The 25,411-nt window shown below is 35.5% G+C and overlaps 1 protein-coding gene across 1 annotated transcript; it reads right to left on the bottom strand.

Annotated features, from left to right (window-relative positions):
• On the bottom strand, window positions 1-23,998 carry LOC139515593 (uncharacterized). Its single transcript, XM_071305186.1, has 4 exons — window positions 23,635-23,998; window positions 21,899-22,125; window positions 5,593-5,800; window positions 1-3,635 (listed from the first exon to the last, which is right to left on the bottom strand). Exons 1-4 carry the CDS (start codon window positions 23,903-23,905, stop codon window positions 1,024-1,026), a joined length of 3,318 nt encoding a protein of 1,105 aa, XP_071161287.1. The 5' UTR covers window positions 23,906-23,998; the 3' UTR covers window positions 1-1,023.
• Between the last annotated feature and the right edge of the window lie 1,413 nt (window positions 23,999-25,411).

Genomic DNA, 25,411 nt, shown 5'->3' with positions numbered 1-25,411 from the left:
TTAGTTTTATTGTTTTAATTTTCATTTACTACAACATTCTACTAAACTTGCTTATATCAAAACATAATATGACACAATATACCTAAATATAAAAAGGACACTGCCACTCGATTAAGAATCGGGAACGATTTTTCCCGGTCGATTATTTTCCTAACAAATATTGCAAGTATACAGTGTGAGAAACAATAGGCACATGTTGCATGCAATGAAAGATTCAAACAAAATAAAAACATTAGTCCTATTTCCGACCAGTCTATAAATCCTGTTTCCACTGTAAGTGTACCATGTGTAACAATATCTTTTGTAATATTTGGGTCAGTACGACATTGTACTGAGAAATCAACACCATTCTTATAAGTTATATTATAGGCTAAACTTGTACATGTGATATTTACAGATCTAAAGTCTGTACAATTTGAATTTGTAATGTTCATTGTATTTATATTGCGCATGGAATCAAAATTATCAAATTTTTCGTCATCAGTAGATGCTGTAGATACAAATACATAGAAAATAGCAAGGATCATAAGGAATAAACACATTAGAACAGCTATATTCCCTCTGTTCCAACATACTAATACTATAGGTGTTAAACTTGACATCAATTTTATAAAGATTGAACATATCATTACAACTACAATCATTCCATACATAAACCTGTATATGAATTGAATACATACAAATGGACCAAATAATATGAAAGAACCACAGCCCAGAAGTGTTAATACTAAAAACAAACCAAAACATCGTCGACGGAGATCAGAAAACGTCATGTAAAAGGTAAGTGATAATAACCAAAGAAGTACAAAAGAAAATATTACAACGTTTATGCTTCTAGTCACCTGCACCAAGGAAATATGAATAGATCCTGCACCTTGTCCAACGCAGAAAAGTTCAGTTTGACTTTCCTTTCTAATTACAGAGGACAGATATATCGCTAGTCCCAAAGTCACTACCGTTAAGATGAACATAACTAAAGCAAATACGTTATAAATATTCGCATGTGATTGTTTATAGTTTTCACTATTGTTTGTGTTTTTGACTGTATCGAAATTGTTTTTTTTTAATCAACTCTAATGATGAAGTGCCACTATCATTAAATAGATAAGGGTTTGCCCCATTCTCTAACAATGTTTCTATACAACCAGTGATTTCCTTTTTTAAAAGGCACTTGTTTATAACCATATGCAAGGGGGTATTACCCTCCCTGTCTGGCATGTTTAAATAGTCACGACTAATATTTCTGAAAGAATTTTGTACAGTAATATTTAAACACATGGTCCTGAAAACTGACATTGATATCTTTCCGAGCACTCCCCCCTCTTCTACGCGTTGATAATCTTCTGAACACAGATTCTGAGAGGTATGAGACAGCAGTAATTTTAATGCTCTTTCACTGTTTACGTAATGTAACGGCGTTCTATTAAAAACATCATGAACCCTCACCTCAGCTTTATAACGAAGCAGAACAGATATCATCTCGATATTATCATTTATAACTGCTAGATGCATAGCAGTAAGTCCATTATTGTCAGTAATGTTTATTTTTGGTGTCGGTTCTTTGCACAATAATGCGCTCTCTTGTTCATCTTGTGTAAAGTCAAAATAAGAATCATGGTTTTGCGGCAATTCTTCATGAAATAAAATCTTTACAGCTTCTAAATTATTCAATATTACAGCGTAATGTAGAGTTGTCCACCCGCTCTTTGTTTTAGAATCTATATTATCTGACCGAATATTTGATCTTAAATTTTGTAATTCGTTATGTTGGACTGCTTTATGAAGCTCAGTCTGGTTTGAATCGTATTCAAGAATCAAACTATTAATTTCCTGTTTCTTTGAAGTGATTGCTATTGGAATCTTCATTGCAAACCAGCCTCGTCGGTTTACCTTTGCTCCATTACTCACCAGTAAGCGTACCATATCAATATTATCGGACCTTACTGCTAGATATAAAGGTGTTTCCCAAAATTCGGAAAAACAATTAACATCTGCACCAGTAGAAATTAATTGTCTTACAATATCTAAATTACCACCCAACACAGCCAGAGGAAAGAATGACTTTACTAAGGGGTTGTATGTATAATCTCTTCCCAAAATCCATCTATGCTCCAAAGATGTCATCTTGCTCCAAGCATATTGATATAATTCATTACAGCCAAATGCCACAATCCAGTATATAAATGTACTTCTAGCAGCTATGGCCTCTATAACTCGACTAATGGCATGCTGCTTATCTATAAATTCTTCATTCGATATAAATATTTCTTTTACCTTTATCGCTACACTGACTGACTGATCTGTTTCAAAAAGATTCTTAACTTGTCTAAATAAATGGCTCCAAATCCGTTCGGAGCTCACCTTCTTCAAAAACGAATTTGTTGATCCTTGCATGCCCTTATTATTTTTATAAAAAGTTCCAAATTTATACACAAAATGTCTATTCTTAAAAAGCTGGCTCATCAACAAACTGGAAAACCTCCCACTATTTACTTCATCCGACAATCTATCAAATAACGAATTAAAATGATTCTCATTCAATTCATCTTCCTGAATGATCACAAAATTTTCATCAACATTTTCATTCATTTTTTCAATGGAATGAACTCTGACCCGATCTCTAATAAACAAGATATCACAGTCTGAAAACATTACTTTCGGATCAAATGTATAGAAATGACAACCAACAGTCTCTTTAAATCCATCGTGAATAAACTGGAAATTGTAGCCATCCTTGTTGAAATACGATCCTATAGCAGAAAACACGATATCTTCAAGTTCTTTCTTAGACATGTCTTCTTGAAGTTTGCAAGTTTTCATAATTCTGTATATTTTCTCATCACATTCATCTGAGTCAACATCAAATATACTTTTACTAAATGAACCATTATACACCATACATATTACCAAAATGCAATATAGCTTCTTATTTTCATTAATCATTGTATCAAGTTCCTTCCTAAACAATGATAATGGTTGCTTAAAGAATTCGATTTTTTTTTTAAATATTTCCTCATCATTTGAAACTAATTTGCAAAGAAGAGGAAATGCATAAGTCGTTTCACACATTATCTCAACCTCCTGTATTTTAATTTCCTTTTCTAAGTCATTTGTCCTAAGATGATTCATCAACATTTCCTGTTTTTCCTCTTTTGAAGGTGCATAAAACTCGTGTTCTAAATCAATGACTTCTTTGTTTAAAATTGTCGATGCATTTTCAAATCTTTTATTGCGTGCTATTTGTAATCTTAATGAGCACAATATTTTATTTGAATTTAATTCTGTTTCCATGCAGCTGATAAGTTTTTCATTTATTCTTTCCCATTTTTCCAACAGTGTCGGACTTAAATCGTATTTACCAAGGACATCATCAATGAGAAATATTTGTTTTTTATTTGTTTTGTACTTAACTATATACTCTGGTGACTCTATAGGAACGTTAATAATTTCAAAACCTTCCTGTTCAAATTTTAATGCAATATGTCGGATGATAGCCGTCTTTCCTAATCCTGAACTAGATGTCACCAAAATACAGTTACACTCATGTAGTTTATCATAAACAAGTTCCGATCCCTCTGTTTCGTAAAACGTTTTGTCATCATTAAGCCATGTTTCAACTAAAGTTGCATTCGCTTCTGTAAATAAAATGTTCATATTGTATATATTTAAAATAGAAGCAATCAAACGGCCCAATCATGAGAAACTTCTTAAAAAAACAGGAAATGTCAACTTTCAAATTAAAGAGACAACCAAAATTCGGACACACATAGTAACGTCTCGACTTATAAATTAAAAATTAGGGTCAGTTGAAAACAAAACATTACAACAACACAGAAGATAATTCAAACTTTCAAATTGTTAACTTTCTATTTCTATGAAGAAACATACCAACAGCGTCTGTATATGGAATATATATATCCCATTTGTAATCAAATCAGGAGTTCCAAGTTGTGAAGTCGAAATCATCCCTTCGAAAATGTACGCCATCACGAGATGGTTGACCGTTCGGGCATATATAACATGATTCCAGTTGTCGTTACCACAATCCCGTCCTCCTCGAATGTGACCTAACTTATTAGACTTATTACTGGGTGTATACTTACTCGGAGCAATGTAACGGGTGCCTCTTTTAGTAGAAGAATTTGCTTACGCTTCCGAAGCACCGGAGATCCCCCCTGTTTTGTGTGGTTCGTGTTGGTCAGTCTTTAGATTTCTATGTTGTGTTTTGTATACTATTATTAGGTCTTTCCACTTTTCTGTGGAAAGACCTATTGTTTTTCTTCTGATTATTTTTTTGGTTTTTTTTTCCGCCTAATTTTGTTCTTGCAATAAATATTTGTTTCGCAATATGTCACTTAGATATTTGGTATATGATATCGAACAATTTATCAAATTTAATGATATCGAACAACTTTTCAAATTTACCCTGCGAAACCGAATACTTTTCTTTGTAGGAGTTATCTCCCCAAACACTGTTTTCCTTGTGTCCACTACTCCTTCCCAACCGTAAAAGATAATGACAAATTTATTTTATAAAATTGCTTGTTATATCCTTCGCATGATTTGTCCTATTTTGACCGAAGCAATATGAATGCTCCATATGAGAGTTATTTCCCCTTATGCATTTGATATAAGTGATATGCATTTTTATCTTGTAAACCATAAGTGATAAAGACCTAGGATCTTTTGTTTTGAGGTCCCTGGTCCAAAAAAAATGAAAATAAGGTCAAGGTCAAAGGTCAAGGTCATTTTCTAATGTTTGACTTTTTTTGAATTTGGCTTATTTTCACTTATTCCCAAAAACCGTATAAGATATCATCAAATTATTTTTACTAAATTATTAGTTGAGACATGTCGTAACACGTAAATTTTGATCGCAAGGGTATTTTGAACGTAAAAGGGAGTTTTCTCCCCTTTTGTATTTAAAAATACGAGTATGGTGATATAACTCATTGACCAAATATAATTAAGACCTATGGTCTTTTGATTTTAGGTACTTGGTTTATGACCTTGAAATTTATCTCAAGGTCATAGCTTAATTTGATGTTCTAGATTTTGACCTTTGCTTTTACCTCATATGTATACATGATAAAGCCATGAGACTTTTGGCAAAAGGTATCAAACCATTTAACCTTGAAAAAACAACCGGACGTGACCCAGTGTAAACCGGAAGTAGCTATTTTGTGTACTTTATTAATATAAAAGTATATGGAACCAGATATTTTTGGAATCAGTGTCAAGAAAATATCAAAATATAATCGGAAGTAAATTTTTCAAACCGGAAGTAACAAATTATCTCCCTTATTTAAAAAATATTGTATAGAAACCATATATTTTTGGAATCAGCATACAATACGCTATCATTCTAAACTTAATTTTACAACTTTCATATTAAAATACATTATATTTGGTGGAAAGACCTGCAATTGTTCTCTGAACAATTGGTTTTTAATTTGTCTTCTTTCGTTTTTCATTTTTTGCCATAAAATTGTCAGCGGATTTTTCGACTTAAGAGTTTGAGCATCCGTTTTGTATCTTTCGCCTATCGTTTTCAAACTAGGAAATGGTTATATCTTTAAAATTGAAACAAACCTGCAATATTTTTAGGGAGATTCCCTTTTCTGTAATAACTGAAATCACTTTCTATCTGTTCTTTTTTCTTTTCCCAAACCATGTATTCTTTTTTCAGTTGCTTGAGTTCTGAGTTTGCTAATGATTTTGCTTGTTCTCCATCAAGATCGTAATTTAAGATTTCAGTGACCTCGTTTGGTATTTGACCTTTATTTAAAGATATCAATGCCTAAAATGAGAAAAATATACAAGTAATTGACGTTAAGCTAATCATCATAGTGACATATCTTTTTTCTAACATTTCAACATACAAAATTTTATTTGACATTTGAAAAAACTTTAAGCATAAATCAACTTATTTTCTAATCTTTAGAATGTTTAGGTTGTCATATTTATTACGAAAACCTTCAAAGTTTTAATATTTTACATGGACGTCAAGTTGGTTACCTATTCCCTATTCCCTATTCGTTACCTATTCCCTATTCCCTATTCGTTACCTATTCGTTACCTATTCCCTATTCCCTATTCGTTACCTTTTCGTTACCTATTCCCTATTCCCTATTCGTTACCTATTCGTTACCTATTCCCTATTCCCTATTCGTTACCTATTCGTTACCTATTCGTTACCTATTCGTTACCTATTCCCTATTCCCTATTCGTTACTTATTCGTTACTTATTCCCTATTCCCTATCGTTACCTATTCGTTACTTATTCCCTATTCCTTATTCGTTACTTATTCGATTTTTAATATCCTTCCCCATTTTTAATTAAGTCTCCCAAACAAAGTTTGGAGTCTTATTGTTTTTGCTCAGTTCTTATAATTTTTATGTCACCCGATCGACAATGTTGGGTGACATATTGCTTTTCCTCTGTTTCTTTTTCCCTATTATTATTTTTCTTCCACCTAATTTTGTCCGCCCGCTATCTCGGAACCAAAGGAACCAATCTAAATGATAGTTCACTATAACAAGGAACCCTGACTTTCGAGTTGCAGAGCAACTTTGGAACTAACAAATTGCTGCCTTTACCATGGTAACAGAACAAATGTGACAAAATCAGTTTTTGGTTTTAATGAATTATTTGGATATGCTTAAACTCAGAATCATTATATTTTGATACAATGTAGGTGCCCACTATATACTGGTTTTAGAGGATTTTGGCAATCATTGGAACTACTATGTTGCCATGGAAACTACACCAAAATTTTCAAAAATATCATAATGCTCCAAAATTACCGAAACGTTACAGTAACGATGAGCAACATTGGTAGATGTGGAATTTGGCGTTAGAATTTCAAAAATGTCTGCCGTTACCATGGAAACAATGCAAAACAGGTCAAAATGGTTCAAAAACCTTAAAGTGGCATTTACTTTCTTAAAATGGTAGGTCAAATTGATCGAAACTTTGATGGTATGGTCCCTCCCATGTACCGATGTGGTATATGCCATTAACTTTTGGGAATGGTCTCTGTTGCCATAGGAACCATCGAAAGTGTCAAAAATTTCAAAAATTTCAAAATGCTCAAAATTTTATGAAACGTTATATAATTGTAGACTGGCAAGTCTGGATGAAACTTTTGATGATGGAAATTCCAAAAAGGCCACCGTTGCCATGGAAACTGCAAAAATGTAAAAAAATTTCAAAATGCATTGAACTTAATATAACTTGATATTTTGATTAACTGGCATGTATAGATGAGACTTATGACTTTGAAAATTTCAAAATGGCTGCCGTTGCCATGGAAACGACAGAAATGAAATTTGTTTTAAAATGATCTAAATGAACTAAAAAATTTACAGAAAGATGTATAGACATGTATATTTGTGCATTCAATTTTAATCATTTTTTTAAATGGCTGCCGCTTAGTGGCAATAGGGGGAAGGGTGACATCCGCTATTGCTTGCAATGGCAATTCTAGTTATTATTCTTCTTCTTCCTCTTCTTCTTCCGCCACTTTAAAAATGAACTTGTCCGCAGCATTTTTCCAAAACTACTTGTCAGATTTACTTAGGGTTTCATAAAATGTTAGACTAATATGTCTAGGTGAGCCATCAATCGTTCATTTGTGCATTGGGGTCTATTAAGGGGTATTGGGGGGGGGCAGACAGAAGGGAGGGGTTTACTATAGAACCCTATGGGATTTTATTTTCTAAAATTTTCAAATGAATATAACTTGAAAACTGTAAGTGATAGATACATGCAGTCTTCAGAAATGATTAAAGGACAATAAAAACAAATCACATGAAATATATGGGAGTCCCTGGGGGGTCATCCCTACCCCCTTCAATTCGAGAATATGCTTTTAACTTGTAAACGGCCCAGATCCGCACCCCTAAACCATATATATTCTTGTATGGGACAATAAAACTAATCAAATGAAATTAAATAAAAGTTCCTTGGGGTCATCCCCACCCCGTTCAATTTGAGAATGTACTAGTATCTTGTAAACCGTCCAGATCCCCACCCCTAAACCATATATATTCTTGAATAGGACGATAAAACAAATCAAATGAAATTAAATGGAAGTCCCCGGTGGTCATCCCCACCCCGTTCAATTTTAGAATGTGCTATTATCTTGTAAACGGTCCAGATCCCCAACCCTAAACCATATATATTCTTGTAGGTGACAATAAAACTAATCAAATGAAATTAAATGGAAGTTCCTGGGGGTCACCCCACCCCGTTCAATTTGAGAATGTACCATTATCTTGTAAATGGTCCATATCCCCACCCCTAAACCATATATATTCTTTTAAGGGACAATAAAACAAATGAAATGAAATAAAAGGAAAGTCCCTAGGGGGTAAGCCCACCCCCTCTTGTTTGAAAACTTGTAAACGGTCAACATCCCCACCCCTAAACTATATATATTCTTGTAAGGGACAATAAAACTAATCAAATGAAATTAAATGGAAGTTCCTTGGGGTCACCCCCACCCCTTTCAATTTGAGAATGTACTATTATCTTGTAAATGGTCCAGATCCCCACCCCTAAACCATATATGTTCTTGTAGGGGACAATAAAACAAATAAAATGAGATAAAAGGGAAGTCCTGAGGGGGTCATCCCACCCCCTCTTGTTTGAAAACTTGTAAACGGTCAACATCCCCACCCCTAAACCGTATATATTCTTGTAGGGGACAATAAAACAAATAAAATGAAATGTAGGTAAAGTCCCTGGGGGTCACCACCACCCCCTCCTGTTTGAATACTTGTAAATGGTGGAGATCCCCACCAGTAAGCCATATATATTCTTGTATGGGACAAAAAATCAAATCAAATGAACATGGGACCATATGAATTGCGAGTTATGGGAGCTTTGTTTGGGAGACTTCGTAACAGCATCCTGTTACAATTACTTCTTGTTGTTTATACTCTTATATCTGGTAATAGTTCTTAATTTGTTGAGGTAAAATGATCTTTTTATGACCTATTTATATGTGTTTGTGCTCAACCGATCCTTTTACTCTATGTTCGATACTCATTTGTTCCTTATTTGATTTTTATACGTTCTACCTTTTAACTGCTTTATGTCCGTATGTTTGAAGATGGATCTTGGCTCGAAGGGATGAAATCCCCGTGTTAGCGCTTGCATAAAAAAAAGATGTAGTATGATTGCCAATGAGACAACAACCCACAATAGACCAAAATGACACAGAAACTATCAACTATAGGTCAATGTACGGCCTTCAACAATAAGCATAGCCCAAACCGTGTAGTCACCTATAAAAGGCCCAGATATGACACTTTCAAACAATTCAAACAACAAAACTAACGGCCGTATTTCATATACAAAACAATTAACGGAAAACAAATATGTAACACAATAACAAACGATAACTACTTAATTTCAGGCTCTTGTCTAGGGACAGGCACATACTAACATAATGTGGTGGGGTTAAACATGTTAGCAGGGTGTACATCGTTTCGGAGCATGCTATTACCTTGTTTAATTCGTTCCATCACTCGCTTATTTGTCTCTGGTGGTAGATTTGGGTTCTTAGAGGTGATATAACTCTATAAGCGCATATGTACCCGTTCCAGCGCTCGGATAATACCCTGTTAAATATTCGTTACTTATTCGCTTTTAATACGTTTGTTGTACGTTGCACCTTTTAGAAAAGGATTTTCAATTGTGTTCATATCTCTGGTGGTAATAATGTGTTCTTATAGATGAAATATCCCTATTAGCGCGTATGTACCCGTTCCAGCGCTCGGATAATACCCTGTTACTTATTCGTTCCTTAATTGCTTTAAATGCGCGGGGTAAGTATACGTTGCACCTTGAAATAAATCGTTTTTAATTGTGTTCATGTCTCTGGTGGTAACAATGTGTTCTTAGAGATGAAATGACCCTATTAGCGCGCGTGTACCCGTTCCAGCGCTCGGTTAATACACTGTTACCTATTCGTTACCTATTCGTTAACTATTCACTTATAATACGTTTGTTGTACGTTGCACCTTTTAGAAAAGGATTTTCACTTGTGTTCATGTCTCTGGTGGTAACAATGTGTAATAAGAGATGAAATGACCCTATTAGCGTGCATGTACCCGTTCCAGCGCTCAGTTAATACCCTGTTACCTATTCGTTACTTATTCGCTTTTAATACGTTTGTTGTACGTTGCACCTTTAAGAAACGGATTTTCAATTGTGTTCATATCTCTTGTGGTAATAATGTGTTCTTATAGATGAAATACCCCTATTAGTGCATATTACCCGTTCCAGCGCTCGGATAATACCCGGTTACTTATTCGTTCCTTATTCGCTTTTAAAGCGCAGGGTATACGTTGCACCTTGAAATAAATCGTTTTTTAATTGTGTTCGTGTCTCTGGTGGTAACAATGTGTTCTTAGAGATAAAATGACCCTATTAGCGCGCATGTACCCGTTCCAGCGCTCGGTTAATACCCTGTTACCTATTCGTTACCTATTCGTGACTTATTCGCTTTAAATACGTTTGTTGTACGTTGCACCTTTAAGAAACGGATTTTCATTTGTGTTCATGTCTCTGGTGGTAACAATGTGTAATCAGAGATGAAGTGCCCTATTAGCGTGCATGTACCCGTTCCAGCGCTCGGTTAATACCCTGTTACCTGTTCGTTACCTATTCACTTATAATACGTTTGTTGTACGTTGCACCTTTTAGAAAAGGATTTTCAATTGTGTCCATGTCTCTGGTCGTAACAATGTGTTCTTAGAGATGAAATGACCCTATTAGCGCGCATGTACCCGTTCCAGCGCTCGGTTAATACCCTGTTACCTATTCGTTACCTATTCGTTACCTATTCGTTACCTATTCACTTATAATACGTTTTTTGTACGTTGCACCTTTTAGAAAAGGATTTTCAATTGTGTTCATGTCTCTGGTGGTAACAATGTGTTCTTAGATATGAAATGACCCTATTAGCGCGTATGTACCCGTTCCAGCGCTCGGTTAATACCCTGTTACCTATTCGTTACCTTTTCGTTACTTATTCGCTTTAAATACGTTTGTTGTACGTTGCACCTTTAAGAAAAGGATTTTCACTTGTGTTCATGTCTCTGGTGGTAACAATGTGTAATTAGAGATGAAATGACCCTATTAGCGTACATGTACCCGTTCCAGCGCTCGGTTAATACCCTGTTACCTATTCGTTACCTATTCGTTACTTATTCGCTTTTAATATGTTTGTTGTACGTTGCACCTTTAAAAAACGGATTTTCAATTGTGTTCATATCTCTTGTGGTAATAATGTGTTCTTATAGATGAAATACCCCTATTAGCGCATATTACCCGTTCCAGCGCTCGGATAATACCCGGTTACTTATTCGTTCCTTATTCGCTTTTAATGCACAGGGTATACGTTGCACCTTGAAATAAATCGTTTTTTAAATGTGTTCGTGTCTCTGGTGGTAACAATGTGTTCTTAGAGATGAAATGACCCTATTAGCGCGCATGTACCCGTTCCAGCGCTCGGTTAATACCCTGTTACCTATTCGTTACCTATTCGTTACCTATTCACTTATAATACATTTGTTGTACGTTGCACCTTTTAGAAAAGGATTTTCAATTGTGTTCATGTCTCTGGTGGTAACAATGTGTTCTTAGAGATGAAATGACCCTTTTAGCGCATATGTACCCGTTCCAGCGATCGGTTAATACCCTGTAACCTATTCGTTACCTATTCGTGACTTATTCGCTTTAAATACGTTTGTTGTACGTTGCACCTTTTAGAAAAGGATTTTCACTTGTGTTCATGTCTCTGGTGGTAACAATGTGTTTAGAGATAAAATTACCCTATTAGGGTGCATGTACCCGTTCCAGCGCTCGGTTAATACCCTGTTACATATTCGTTACCTATTCACTTATAATACGTTTGTTGTACGTTGCACCTTTTAGAAAAGGAGTTTCAATTGTGTTCATGTCACTGGTGGCAACAATGTGTTCTTAGATATGAAATGGCCCTATTAGCGCGTATGTACCCGTTCCAGCGCTCAGTTAATACCCTGTTACTTATTCGTTACTTATTCGGCTATAATACGTTTGTTATAAGTTGCAACTTTTAGAAAAGGATTTTGAATTGTGTCCATGTCTCTGGTGGTAACAATGTGTTCTTAGAGATGAAGCGCGTATGTACCTGTTCCAGCGTTCGGTTATTACCCTGTTACTTATTCGTTACCTATTCGTTATTTATTCTCTATTCCCTATGCGTTACCTATTCGTTATTTATTCTCTATTCCCTATGCGTTACCTATTTGTTATTTATTCTCTATTCCCTATGCGTTACCTATTTGTTATTTATTCTCTATTCCCTATGCGTTACCTATTTGTTATTTATTCTCTATTCCCTATGCGTTACCTATTTGTTATTTATTCTCTATTCCCTATGCGTTACCTATTTGTTATTTATTCTCTATTCCCTATGCGTTACCTATTTGTTATTTATTCTCTATTCCCTATGCGTTACCTATTTGTTATTTATTCTCTATTCCCTATTCGTTACCTATTCGTTACTTATTCCTTATTCGTTACTTATTCAATTTTTGATATCCTCACCATTTTTAATTTTTGTCGAGCCTGCAACTTTTGTTGCAGAAAGCTCGACATAGGGATAGTGATCCGGCTACGGCGGCTACGGCGGCTACGGCGGCGGCGGTGTTAACTAACTTTTTAAAAACTTTATATTTTAGAAGGTGGAAGAACTGGATGCTTCATACTTTGTATATGGATGCCTCATGTTACGAAGTTTATCAGTCACATGTCAAATGTCCTTGATCTCATTTTCATGGTTCAGTGACCACTTGAAAATAAAGTTAAGATTTTTTGTAATGTTGAATTCTGTCTGATTTTTAGTAATAGGATAATTATATTTGGTATGTGCGTACCTTGTAAGGTCCTCATGCCCGTCAGACAGTTTTCACTTAACCTCGACCTCATTTCATGGATCAGTGAACAAGGTTAGGTTTTGGTGGTCAAGTCCATATCTCAGATACTATAAGCAATATGGCAAGTATATTCGGTGTATGGAAGGACTGTAAGGTGTCCATGTCCAACTGGCAGGTGTCATCTGACCTTGACCTTATTTTCATGGTTCAGTGGTTATAGTTAAGTTTTTGTGTTTTGGTCTCTTTTTCTCATACTTTACATAATAGATCTACTATATTTGTTGTATGGAATGATTGTAAGGTGTACATGTTTAGCGTGCAGATGTCATCTGACCTTGACCTCATTTTCATGGTTGAGTGGTCAAAGTGAAGTTTTTGAGTTTTGGTCTTTTTATCTAATACTATATGCTATAAGTCAACTTATATATTTGGTGTATGGAAATATTATATGATCTGTATGTCAGTCGCGCAGGTTTTATTTGACCTCCACCTCATTTTCACGGTTCATTGCTCAGTGTTAAGTTTTTGTGTTTGGTCTATTTTTCTTAAACTATAAGTAAGAGGTCAACTATATTTGTTGTATGAAAGCATTGTTAGCTGTACATGTCTGTCTGGCATGTTTCATCTTACCTTGACCTCACTTTCCTGGTTCATTCAATTTGGGTTTTGTTATCTTGGTAAATGTTAAGTTATGTGACAGTTGTTATAAAGCTTTATACTTAAGACTATCAACATAATATCAATGATTAGTAAAGAAGGCGAGACATTTCAGCGTGTGCACTCTTAAGCTTGTTTATATTCTTATCTCTTGTTATAGATCCAAACTTGTTGAGGTAAAATGACCTTCTTATGACCTATTTATATGTGTTTGTGCTCAACTGATCCTGTTGCTTTATGTTATATACTTATTTGTTTATTATTTGATTTTTATACGTTCTACCTTTTAAATGTTTTATATTCGTATGTTTGAAGATCTGGTTCTTGGTTCGAAGAGGTGAAATCACCTTTTAGCGCTTGTATAAAAATGAACATTTTAGAAAATGATTTTCAATTGTGTTCTTGTCTCTGGCGGTAACTATGTGTTCTTGGAGATGAAATAACCCTATTAGCGTGTATGTACCCGTTCCAGCGCTCGGTTTATACCCTGTAACTTATTCGTTCCTTAATCGCTTTCAATACGCGTGATATACGTTGCACCTTGAAATAAAACGATTATCGATTGCTTTCATGTCTCTGGTGGTAATTATGTGTTCTCTGAGTTGAAAAAACCTATTAGCACATATGTACCCATTTCACCACTACACTGATACCCTGTTACTTATTCGTTCCTTATTCGCTTTTAAAACGTGTGTTATGCGTTGCACTTTAAAAAAGAAATATTTGTGTGTCTCTGGTGGCGGTTCTTAGAGGTGAAATAACTCTAATAGAACATATGTACCCGTTTCAGCGTTCGACTGATACCCTGTTACTTATTCGTTCCTTATTCGCTTTTAATACGCGTGGTATACGTTGCACCTTGGAATAAATCGATTATCTATTGCTTTCATGTCTCTGGCGGTAAGTGTGTGTTCTCTGAAGTGAAAACACCCTATTAGCGCATATGTACCCGTTTCAGCGCAACACTGATACCCTGTTACTTATTCGTTTCTTATTCGCTTATAAAACGTGTTGTAGCGGTTAGTGCATCGGACTACGAACACAATGGTTCCTGGTTCAATTCCCGTTCGGGATGAAAATTTCAGGAACTCAATTTTCGGCTATAGCTTGACACCATTTGCGACTATGGTCTTCAGGAAACGATGATAGTCCGTCGGAAGGGGACGATAAATGGCTGACCCGTGTTAAGAGAGAGCCATATCTCTTGCACGTTGAAGACACCCTTGTAGATTTCGCAAAAGAGTAGGCTGATGCTTCTACAAGGCAGCACTCGCACCCGAAAAGTGGAAAGGGGTAAATATAAGTTGCAAAACTTGTTTCCCAATCCACTATAAATAAATATGTTTAAATTAAAAAATAAAACGTGTGTTATGCGTTGCACTTTAAAAAAAGACATATGTTTGTGTCTTTGGTGGTAACTGTCGGTTTTTAGGGGTGAAATAACCCTAATAGAACATATGTACCCGTTTCAGCGCTCGACTGATACCCTGTTACTTATTCGTTCCTTATTCGCTTTAAATACGCGTGGTATACGTTCCACCTTGAAATAAATCGATTATCGATTGCTTTCACGTCTCTGGTGGTAATTATGTGTTCTCTGATCTGAGCTGAAAAAACCCTATTAGCGCATATGTACCCATTTCACCGCTCAGTGATACCCTGTTACTTATTCGTTCCTTCTTCGCTTTTAAAACGTGTGTAATGCGTTGCACTTTAAAAAGAAATATTTTTGTGTCTTTGGTGGTAACTGTCGGTTCTTAGAGGTGAAATAACCTTAATCGAACATATGTACCCGTTTCAGCGCTCGGCTGATACCCTGTTACTTATTCGTTCCTTATTCGCTTTAAATACGCGTGTTATGCGTTGCACCTTGAAATAAGAAGTAAGGAATAGGTAACAAGGTATTAGCCGAGCGCTGGAACGGGTACATACGCGCTAAAAGGGTTATTTCATCACATTGTTACCACCAGAGACATGAACACAAATGAAAATCTTTTTCTAAAAGGTGCAACGTACAACAAACGTATTTAAAGCGAATAAGTAACGAATAGGTAACAGGGTATTAACCGAGCGCTGGAACGGGTACATGCGCGCTAATAGGGTCATTTATTCTCTTAGAACAAATTGTTACCACCAAAGACATGGACACAATTAAAAATCCTTTTCTAAAAGGTGCAACGTACAACAAACGTATTTAAAGCGAATCAGTAACGAATAGGTAACGAATAGGTAACGAATAGGTAACAGGGTATTAACCGAGCGCTGGAACGGGTACATGCACGCTAATAGGGTCATTTCATCTCTAATTACACATTGTTACCACCAATGACATGAACACAAGTGAAAATCCTTTTCTAAAAGGTGCAACGCACAACAAACGTATTATAAGTGAATAGGTAACGAATAGGTAACAGGGTATTAACCGAGCGCTGGAACGGGTACATGCACGCTAATAGGGTCATTTCATCTCTAATTACACATTGTTACCACCAGAGACATGAACACAAGTGAAAATCCTTTTCTAAAAGGTGCAACGCACAACAAACGTATTATAAGTGAATAGGTAACGAATAGGTAACAGGGTATTAACCTAGCGCTGGAACGGGTACATGCACGCTAATAGGGTCATTTCATCTCTAATTACACATTGTTACCACCAGAGACATGAACACAAGTGAAAATCCTTTTCTAAAAGGTGCAACGCACAACAAACGTATTATAAGTGAATAGGTAACGAATAGGTAACGAATAGGTAACAGGGTATTAACCGAGCGCTGGAACGGGTACATGCACGCTAATAGGGGCATTTCATCTCTAATTACACATTGTTACCACCAGAGACATGAACACAAGTGAAAATCCTTTTCTAAAAGGTGCAACGTACAACAAACGTATTTAAAGCGAATAAGTAACGAATAGGTAACGAATAGGTAACAGGGTATTAACCGAGCGCTGGAACGGGTACATGCGCGCTAATAGGGTCATTTCATCTCTATGAACACATTGTTACCACCAGAGACATGGACACAATTGAAAATCCTTTTCTAAAAGGTGCAACGTACAACAAACGTATTTTAAGTGAATAGGTAACGAATAGGTAACAGGGTATTAACCGAGCGCTGGAACGGGTACATGAGCGCTAATAGGGTCATTTCATCTCTAAGAACACATTGTTACCACCAGAGACATGGACACAATTCAAAATCCTTTTCTAAAAGGTGCAACGTACAACAAACGTATTATAAGTGAATAGGTAACGAATAGGTAACAGGGTATTAACCGAGCGCTGGAACGGGTACATGCGCGCTAATAGGGTCATTTCATCTCTAAGAAGACATTGTTATCACCAGAGAAACGAACACAATTAAAAAACGATTTATTTCAAGGTGAAACGTATACCCTGCGCATTGAAAGCGAATAAGGAACGAATAAGTAACCGGGTATTATCCGAGCGCTGGAACGGGTTATATGCGCTAATAGGGGTATTTCATCTATAAGAACACATTATTACCACAAGAGATATGAACACAAGTGAAAATCCGTTTCTTAAAGGTGCAACGTACAACAAACGTATTAAAAGCGAATAAGTAACGAATAGGTAACGAATAGATAACATGGTATTAACCGAGCGCTGGAACGGGTACATGCACGCTAATAGGGTCATTTCATCTCTTATTACACATTGTTACCACCAGAGACATGAACACAAGTGAAAATCCTTTTCTAAAAGGTGCAACGTTCAACAAACGTATTATAAGTGAATAGGTAACGAATAGGTAACACTGTATTAACCGAGCGCTGGAACGGGTACATGCGCTCTAATAGGATCATTTCGTCTCTAAGAACACATTGTTACCACCAGAGACATGAACACAATTAAAAAACGATTTATTTCAAGGTGCAACGTATACTTACCCCGCGCATTAAAAGCAATAAAGGAACGAATAAGTAACAGGGTATTATCCGAGCGCTGGAACGGGTACATACGCGCTAATAGGGATATTTCATCTATAAGAACACATTATTACCACCAGAGATATGAACACAATTGAAAATCCTTTTCTAAAAGCTGCAACGTACAACAAACGTATTAAAAGCGAATAAGTAACGAATATTTAACAGGGTATTATCCGAGCGCTGGAACGGGTACATATGCGCTTATAGAGTTATATCACCTCTTAGAACCCAAATCTACCACCAGAGACAACAAAACAATTGAAAATCATGTTTTAAAAGGTGAAACGTATGATACACGTATTATAAGCGAATTATAAGCGAGTGATGGAACGAATTAAACAAGGTAATAGCATGCTCCGAAACGATGTACACCCTGCTAACATGTTTAACCCCACCACATTATGTTAGTATGTGCCTGTCCCTAGACAAGAGCCTGAAATTAAGTAGTTATCGTTTGTTTTTGTGTTACATATTTGTTTTCCGTTAATTTTTTTGTATATGAAATACGGCCGTTAGTTTTGTGAATTGTTTGAAATTGTCATATCTGGGCCTTTTATAGGTGACTACACGGTTTGGGCTATGCTCATTGTTGAAGGTCGTACATTGACCTATAGTTGATAGTTTCTGTGTCATTTTGGTCTATTGTGGGTTGTTGTCTCATTGGCAATCATACTACATCTTTTTTTTTATGCAAGCGCTAACACGGTGATTTCATTCCTTCGAACCAAGATCCATCTTCAAACATACGGACATAAAGCAGTTAAAAGGTAGAACGTATAAAAATCAAATAAGGAACAAATGAGTATCGAACATAGAGTAAAAGGATCGGTTGAGCTCAAACACATATAAAAAGGTCATAAAAAGATCATTTTACCTCAACAAATTAAGAACTATTACCAGATATAAGAGTATAAACAACAAGAAGTAATTGTAACAGGATGCTGTTACGAAGTCTCCCAAACAAAGCTCCCATAACTCGCAATTCATATGGTCCCATGTTCATTTGATTTGATTTTTTGTCCCATACAAGAATATATATGGCTTACTGGTGGGGATCTCCACCATTTACAAGTATTCAAACAGGAGGGGGTGGTGGTGACCCCCAGGGACTTTACCTACATTTCATTTTATTTGTTTTATTGTCCCCTACAAGAATATATATGGTTTAGGGGTGGGGATGTTGACCGTTTACAAGTTTTCAAACAAGAGGGGGTGGGATGACCCCCTCAGGACTTCCCTTTTATCTCATTTTATTTGTTTTATTGTCCCCTACAAGAACATATATGGTTTAGGGGTGGGGATCTGGACCATTTACAAGACAATAGTACATTCTCAAATTGAACGGGGTGGGGGTGACCCCAAGGAACTTCCATTTAATTTCATTTGATTAGTTTTATTGTCCCTTACAAGAATATATATAGTTTAGGGGTGGGGATGTTGACCGTTTACAAGTTTTCAAACAAGAGGGGGTGGGCTAACCCCCTAGGGACTTTACTTTTATTTCATTTCATTTGTTTTATTGTCCCCTACAAGAATATATATGGTTTAGGGGTGGGGATCTGGACCATTTACAAGACAATAGTACATTCTCAAATTGAACGGGGTGGGGGTGACCCCAAGGAACTTCCATTTAATTTCATTTGATTAGTTTTATTGTCCCTTACAAGAATATATATAGTTTAGGAGTGGGGATGTTGACTGTTTATAAGTTTTCAAACAAGAGGGGGTGGGGTGACCCCCTATGGACTTTCCTTTTATTTCATTTCATTTGTTTTATTGTCCCCTACAAGAAAATATATGGTTTAGGGGTGGGGATCTGGACCATTTACAAGATAATAGTACATTCTCAAATTGAACGGGGTGGGGGTGACCCCCAGGAACTTCCATTTAATTTCATTTGATTAGTTTTATTGTCACCTACAAGAATATATATGGTTTAGGGGTGGGGATCTGGACCGTTTACAAGATAATAGCACATTCTAAAATTGAACGGGATGGGGATGACCCCCGGGGACTTCCATTTAATTTCATTTGATTTGTTTTATCGTCCTATTCAAGAATATATATGGTTTAGGGGTGGGGATCTGGAAGGTTTACAAGATACTAGTACATTCTCAAATTGAACGGGGTGGGGGTGACCCCAAGGAACTTTTATTTAATTTCATTTGATTAGTTTTATTGTCCCATACAAGAATATATATGGTTTAGGGGTGGGGATCTGGACCGTTTACAAGTTAAAAGCATATCCTCGAATTGAAGGGGGTAGGGATGACCCCTCAGGGACTCCCCTATATTTCATGTGATTTGTTTTTATTGTCCTTTAATCATTTCTGAAGACTGCATGTATCTATCACTTACAGTTTTCAAGTTATATTCATTTGAAAATTTTAGAAAATAAAATCCTATAGGGTTCTATAATAAACCCCTCCCTTCTTTCTGCCCCCCCCCCCAAATACCCCTTAATAGACCCCAATGCACAAATGAACGATTGATGGCTCACCTAGACATATTAGTCTAACATTTTATGAAACCCTAAGTAAATCTGACAAGTAGTTTAGGAGAAATGCTGCGGACAAGTTCATTTTTAAAGTGGCGGAAGAAGAAGAGGAAGAAGAGGAAGAAGAAGAATAACTAGAATTGCCATTGCAAGCAATAGCGGATGTCACCCTTCCCCCTATTGCCACTAAGCGGCAGCCATTTCAAACTTGTTTAACAGTAAATGCCCAAATATGCATGGCTATTCATCTTTTTGTAAATTTTCAGTATATTCAGAGCATTTTAAAGTATTTCACATTTATACCGTTTCCATGGCAATGGCAGCCATTTTGAAAATTTCAAAGTCAAAAGTCTCATCTTAACTTGTCAGTTACCAACAATATCAAATTTCATTAAGTTAAAACAATTTTGAGAATTTTTGACATTTTTGCAATTTCCATGGCAACCGTGGCCATTTTGGAAATTCCAACTTGAAAAGTCATATCTAGACTTGACAGTTAACAATCATATCAAGTTTCATCAATTTTGAAGCATTCTGAAAATTTTGCTCCTGTATCCATGGTAACATAGTAGTTCCAATGATTATCAAAATCATTTAAAACCTGTATATAGTGGACAACTATATTGCATAAAAATTTGATGATTTTAAGTTCAAGCATACCAAAGTTATTCACCAAACCCGGAAGTTTTTGGAGCATTTTGACCTTTTTTCATTGTTTGCATGGAAACGGCAGACATTTTGGAAGTTCCAACGCCAAATTCCACATCTACCAAAGTTGCTCATCGTTATGCTAAAGTTTCAAAAAAATTGGAGCATTTCCATATTTTTGAAATTTTTGGTGTAGTTTCCATGGCAACATAGCAGTTCCAAAATGTGCCAAAATCATCCAAAACCAGTATATAGTGGGCACCTACATTGTATTAAAATCTAAAGATTTTAAGCTTAAGCATTCTCAAATAATTCAAGGAACTCCAAAATTATATTTTTTCACCATTTTTCTTGTCGATCGGGTGACATAATAAAAATAATAAGAACTGAGCAAAAACAATAAGTCTCCAAACTTTGTTTGGGAGACTTAATTAAAAAGGGGGAAGGATATTAAAAATAGAATAAGTAACGAATAAGGAATAGGGAATAAGTAACGAATAGGTAACGATGGGGAATAGGGAATAAGTAACGAATAGGTAACGAATAGGAAATAGGGAATAGGTAACGAATAGGTAACGAATAGGGAATAGGGAATAGGTAACGAATAGGTAACGAATAGGGAATAGGGAATAGGTAACGAAAAGGTAACGAATAGGGAATAGGGAATAGGTAACGAATAGGTAACGAATAGGGAATAGGGAATAGGTAACGAATAGGGAATAGGGAATAGGTAACGAATAGGTAACGAATTGGGAATAGGGAATAGGTAACCAACTTGACGTTCATATATTTTACGCCATCTGAAGTCAAGTTTCATACCGTATTTAAATGGAACTCACAATAAACCTTACAATCTTTCATACACTTGCAAAAAGTTACCTTGATATAGTCTATAGGTCTGCTAATGGGTTTGTGCTTATAGTTTGCCATTTAGTAAATTATGATACATTAAATAAAAGTGTATTTCTTATGATCTTGGTTAAAGTGCATTCAATATAAAATACACATTGAACAATTAACACTGTGTTTCGATAGTCGGGAGCATTGACTGAGAGAAGAATATTTTTCTAGCTTTATCTTGGACAAATTGTACACCAGCTGAAGCCACCGAAATTTTCTATAACTCGTACTTTTCGTGTCTAAATTACAATGACTTATTTTTTTTAAATGAAGAAATGTGCCTTGGTTGTTTATACTGCGTACCTTTTCAACAAGAGTCCATGTGTCATTGAACTCATTGTTATCCATAGAAGTAACTGTCGTGTGGGCCAACTGATTTCTGTACCACTTCAGTGTAGCCAAGTTCGCTCCCGGTACCGTATCATTTGGATGCGGAAGTTGATCCCAGCCATTAGAAGGTGTTGATAAACCTCCTATATTGCGCAGCAGACAAATCATCATTGTCAGATCAAAGTCCTTAGAAGAGGTAGCTAGAATAAAACAATTAAGGAAAAAAAGATTTCTACAGATCTTTTTCAAACTTGAGCCCTTTTCAAGAATGTCTTTGTCTTTTAAAATTAATCACAGTATAACACCATTTAATGTATACTTTGTAAACTGTACATTTTTAAATACCTGTAAAAAAAATCTATTTCAAACGGGATGGCACAGTCATTCTAATTTTAGTGTTGCTGTTTACCGAGCCCGGAAATAAAAGTAAACTTGTCGATTCTTTTATAAATAAGCTTATTCTTAAACATGTTAAAGGTTACAAATTTACTGCAATGAGATCTTTGCATATTGTTTTTATTGGTATAAATATTGATTTTGTTATCGGTATTAAAAATAAAATCAAACTGAATATTATTGTATATGTTCCAGACCGTATGAGTATTTGGACTGTACGCGTACGGTCTGACTAATATTAAGAAGTTGGTCAAGTTTATTAGATACAAATGTATATGGCAGATCAACATAACTTATATATGAAATTGATATAAAAAGTTCAATAGTAATTGAAATAAAAACTTTTCATATTATAACTATTTAAAAAAATCACGCTTATTTAATCTGTTAATCTCCTGTATTTAGCATGTCAGTAATTCATTAATAGCAGCCCAGTATGCTTATTGAAATTGAAGTTATCGGAAGTAAACATAGAGTGGGAAACAATAGTTTTAGAATATTTAGGAACTTCACCAAAAAATGTATAAGCAAAGGAACATGCATGAACAAAACATGTTAATGTAAAAAAAAATATGACGTTCTTTGTGGAAACCAGTGACACCTTGAGTACCAAAATAGAATTATCGGATAATCAAATATTCAATTTCAATTGTTCGCTTATTCACTTTATCCATCTAACTGTAATTATAACAATTTGTATAACGAAAAATAAAGATTTTGATAAATGTTTGTTTGAATTTATTCCATATGATCACAAAACATGTATGGTCAGCTGGACCGTACGCGTATACTCATCGTGTGGGCCAACTGATTTCTGTACCACTTCAGTGTAGCCAAGTTCGCTCCCGGTACCGTATCATTTGAATGCGGAAGTTGATCCCAGCCATTAGAAGGTGTTGATAAACCTCCTATATTGCGCAAGTTAAATTTTCACAATCATAAGTTTGGCTCACTTATACTACTCAGCAGAATTCGCATGCATTATCAAATCAAAAATGTGTCCATAGTACACAAATGCTCAACTCGCACTATCATTTTGTTTGTTCAGTGGACCGTGAAATTGGGGTAAAACTCTATTTTGGAATTAAAATTAGAAAGATCACACCATAGGGAACATGTGTACTAATTTTCAGGTTGATTGGACTTCAACGTCATCAAAACCTACCTTGACCAAAACCTTTAAATTGAAGCGGGACAGACGGGCGAACGGACGGGCGAACGAACGGACGAACATACGACACGAAAGCACAGACCGAAAAACAGAATCCCACTAGTTGGGGCATAAAAATATTAAGTATATCATCACTATTTACCTTTTGTTCCAACAGGCATTGGAGGAAGATGCGATGGCCATACTGTCCCTTGGACACCCCTTAGTATTTCTAATTGGGCTGCATTGATTCTTCTTGATTTATTTAAACTGATAATGGCATGCGTGTTAGTGTTGATAGTTTGGGATAAGTTTGTTGGCGGGAAAACTCCGTCAAAGAATCGCCTGGCAATGTCTGGGGATACTTTAAAGTTGAGAAAGAAAAATCTGGTGAAGTTTCTCTCTTCTTCTGTGAGTTGTGAAACTGAAATCATGATTAAACTTTACAGCCTGTGTGAAACAACTTTGATCCAAACTCTTCAAACATGAACGATGTTTTTTTTTTCCTCTTTGTCAGCGTCAATCACCTGTTAAAGATATAAAAAGAAGAAATTAATATGTATAACATTTTTTCAGTGTGAATCAAAGTCTGATTTCTTTGTTTTTCATGCCAAGATGAAGTTGGTTTCCTTTCTTGAGCTTATGAATTTGTATTGTCTCCTTGGTATCTTTTTAGTTTTTCATACCACCAGAGAAGTCAGAGAAGTGCAAATTGACATTTCTTGACCAGAGATTAGTATTTTCAGGACAAAATATGGTTTGTATAGTAAAATATCAGTAAACAGGAAACAGGAAAACTTGTCTAATTTCAATCTATTTTCAACATCACAAACATAAATTTTAGTATAAGGAAACAGTTACAGTTTCATAACCGGAATAACCAGAAATAACATTTCTGGCAAAAAAATATAAGATTTTTATCAAAAATCTCTGACAAAAGGAAACCGATATTATCTGGACTCATGTTGTCAGTCTCCGTCACATATATGTATAACAAATGTAATAAATGTCCGCTTAAAGATTTATTGTCAATATTATTCAAAATATATACTGAATAAGTGGAAATATTTAAAATTTCTTATGAAAAATATTTATAATAAATTACTAAAATTCCTCCTTAAAGTCATATATGAAACGAGTGACTGGTGAAAAATAATGTTTATGCAATTCTTGAACCAATGCATGTATATTTAACAAACTATGTCTTCTGTGCACGATTTTATCATTTTTTACGCAAACGTTTCGAATAATCGTCATTTGTTTTTCCTCTCTGTCTGTTTAATATTGTGTGAAAACATGGCAGCTATACTTAAATGTCGTGTTTTAAAGTCGCAGTTTACCGATTGTTAACTTGTAGTAAACAATAAACAAAGAGGCAATGACAGACTTATGCGTATTGCGATCAACGGATTTTAACGAGAAGGGTCACGTTGAGGTCACTTGCATACCGCAAAAATACCCACCAGGCAGAAGCTAGCGAACAATAGCTAGCGAACAATAAGCCAGCGAACAATAAGGCGATATATCGAGAAACCAAAAAACAGAATAAGACAACAACGGCCGTTAAATAAAAAAATATTTAAAAAGGCAGAAAATCAGTTAAAATATAGCAATTTAAACTCAATTTTGAAATGGTTTTTATCCAATCTATTGATTTAACAAGTCGCATAACTTTTTAGGCTAATATTCAGTACCACAATAACTATGCATCTATCAACGGATTATTTGTAGGTGTAGGGCCACCTATGCACCCTCTTCAATTAAGAACGTATGTAAAAGTAGTCCTACCCTGTAAAACATAGCACCTTTTATGTCATTGTTTAATCTAGAGCTCAAAATTTGAAAAAAATGTAAAAAAATTAGGAGGGTCGGCCTCTTCCAGGGATTCTAGAGAAAAATAATGAGGGGTGTCACGGGGAATGACTATATAGGTCTTGTAG

The sequence above is a fragment of the Mytilus edulis genome, chromosome 3 (genome assembly GCF_963676685.1).
Source record: "Mytilus edulis chromosome 3, xbMytEdul2.2, whole genome shotgun sequence".
Lineage (NCBI taxonomy): Eukaryota > Metazoa > Mollusca > Bivalvia > Mytilida > Mytilidae > Mytilus > Mytilus edulis.
Note: the sequence above shows the minus strand (reverse complement) of the source record. Positions and strands in the feature narration are given on the sequence as shown.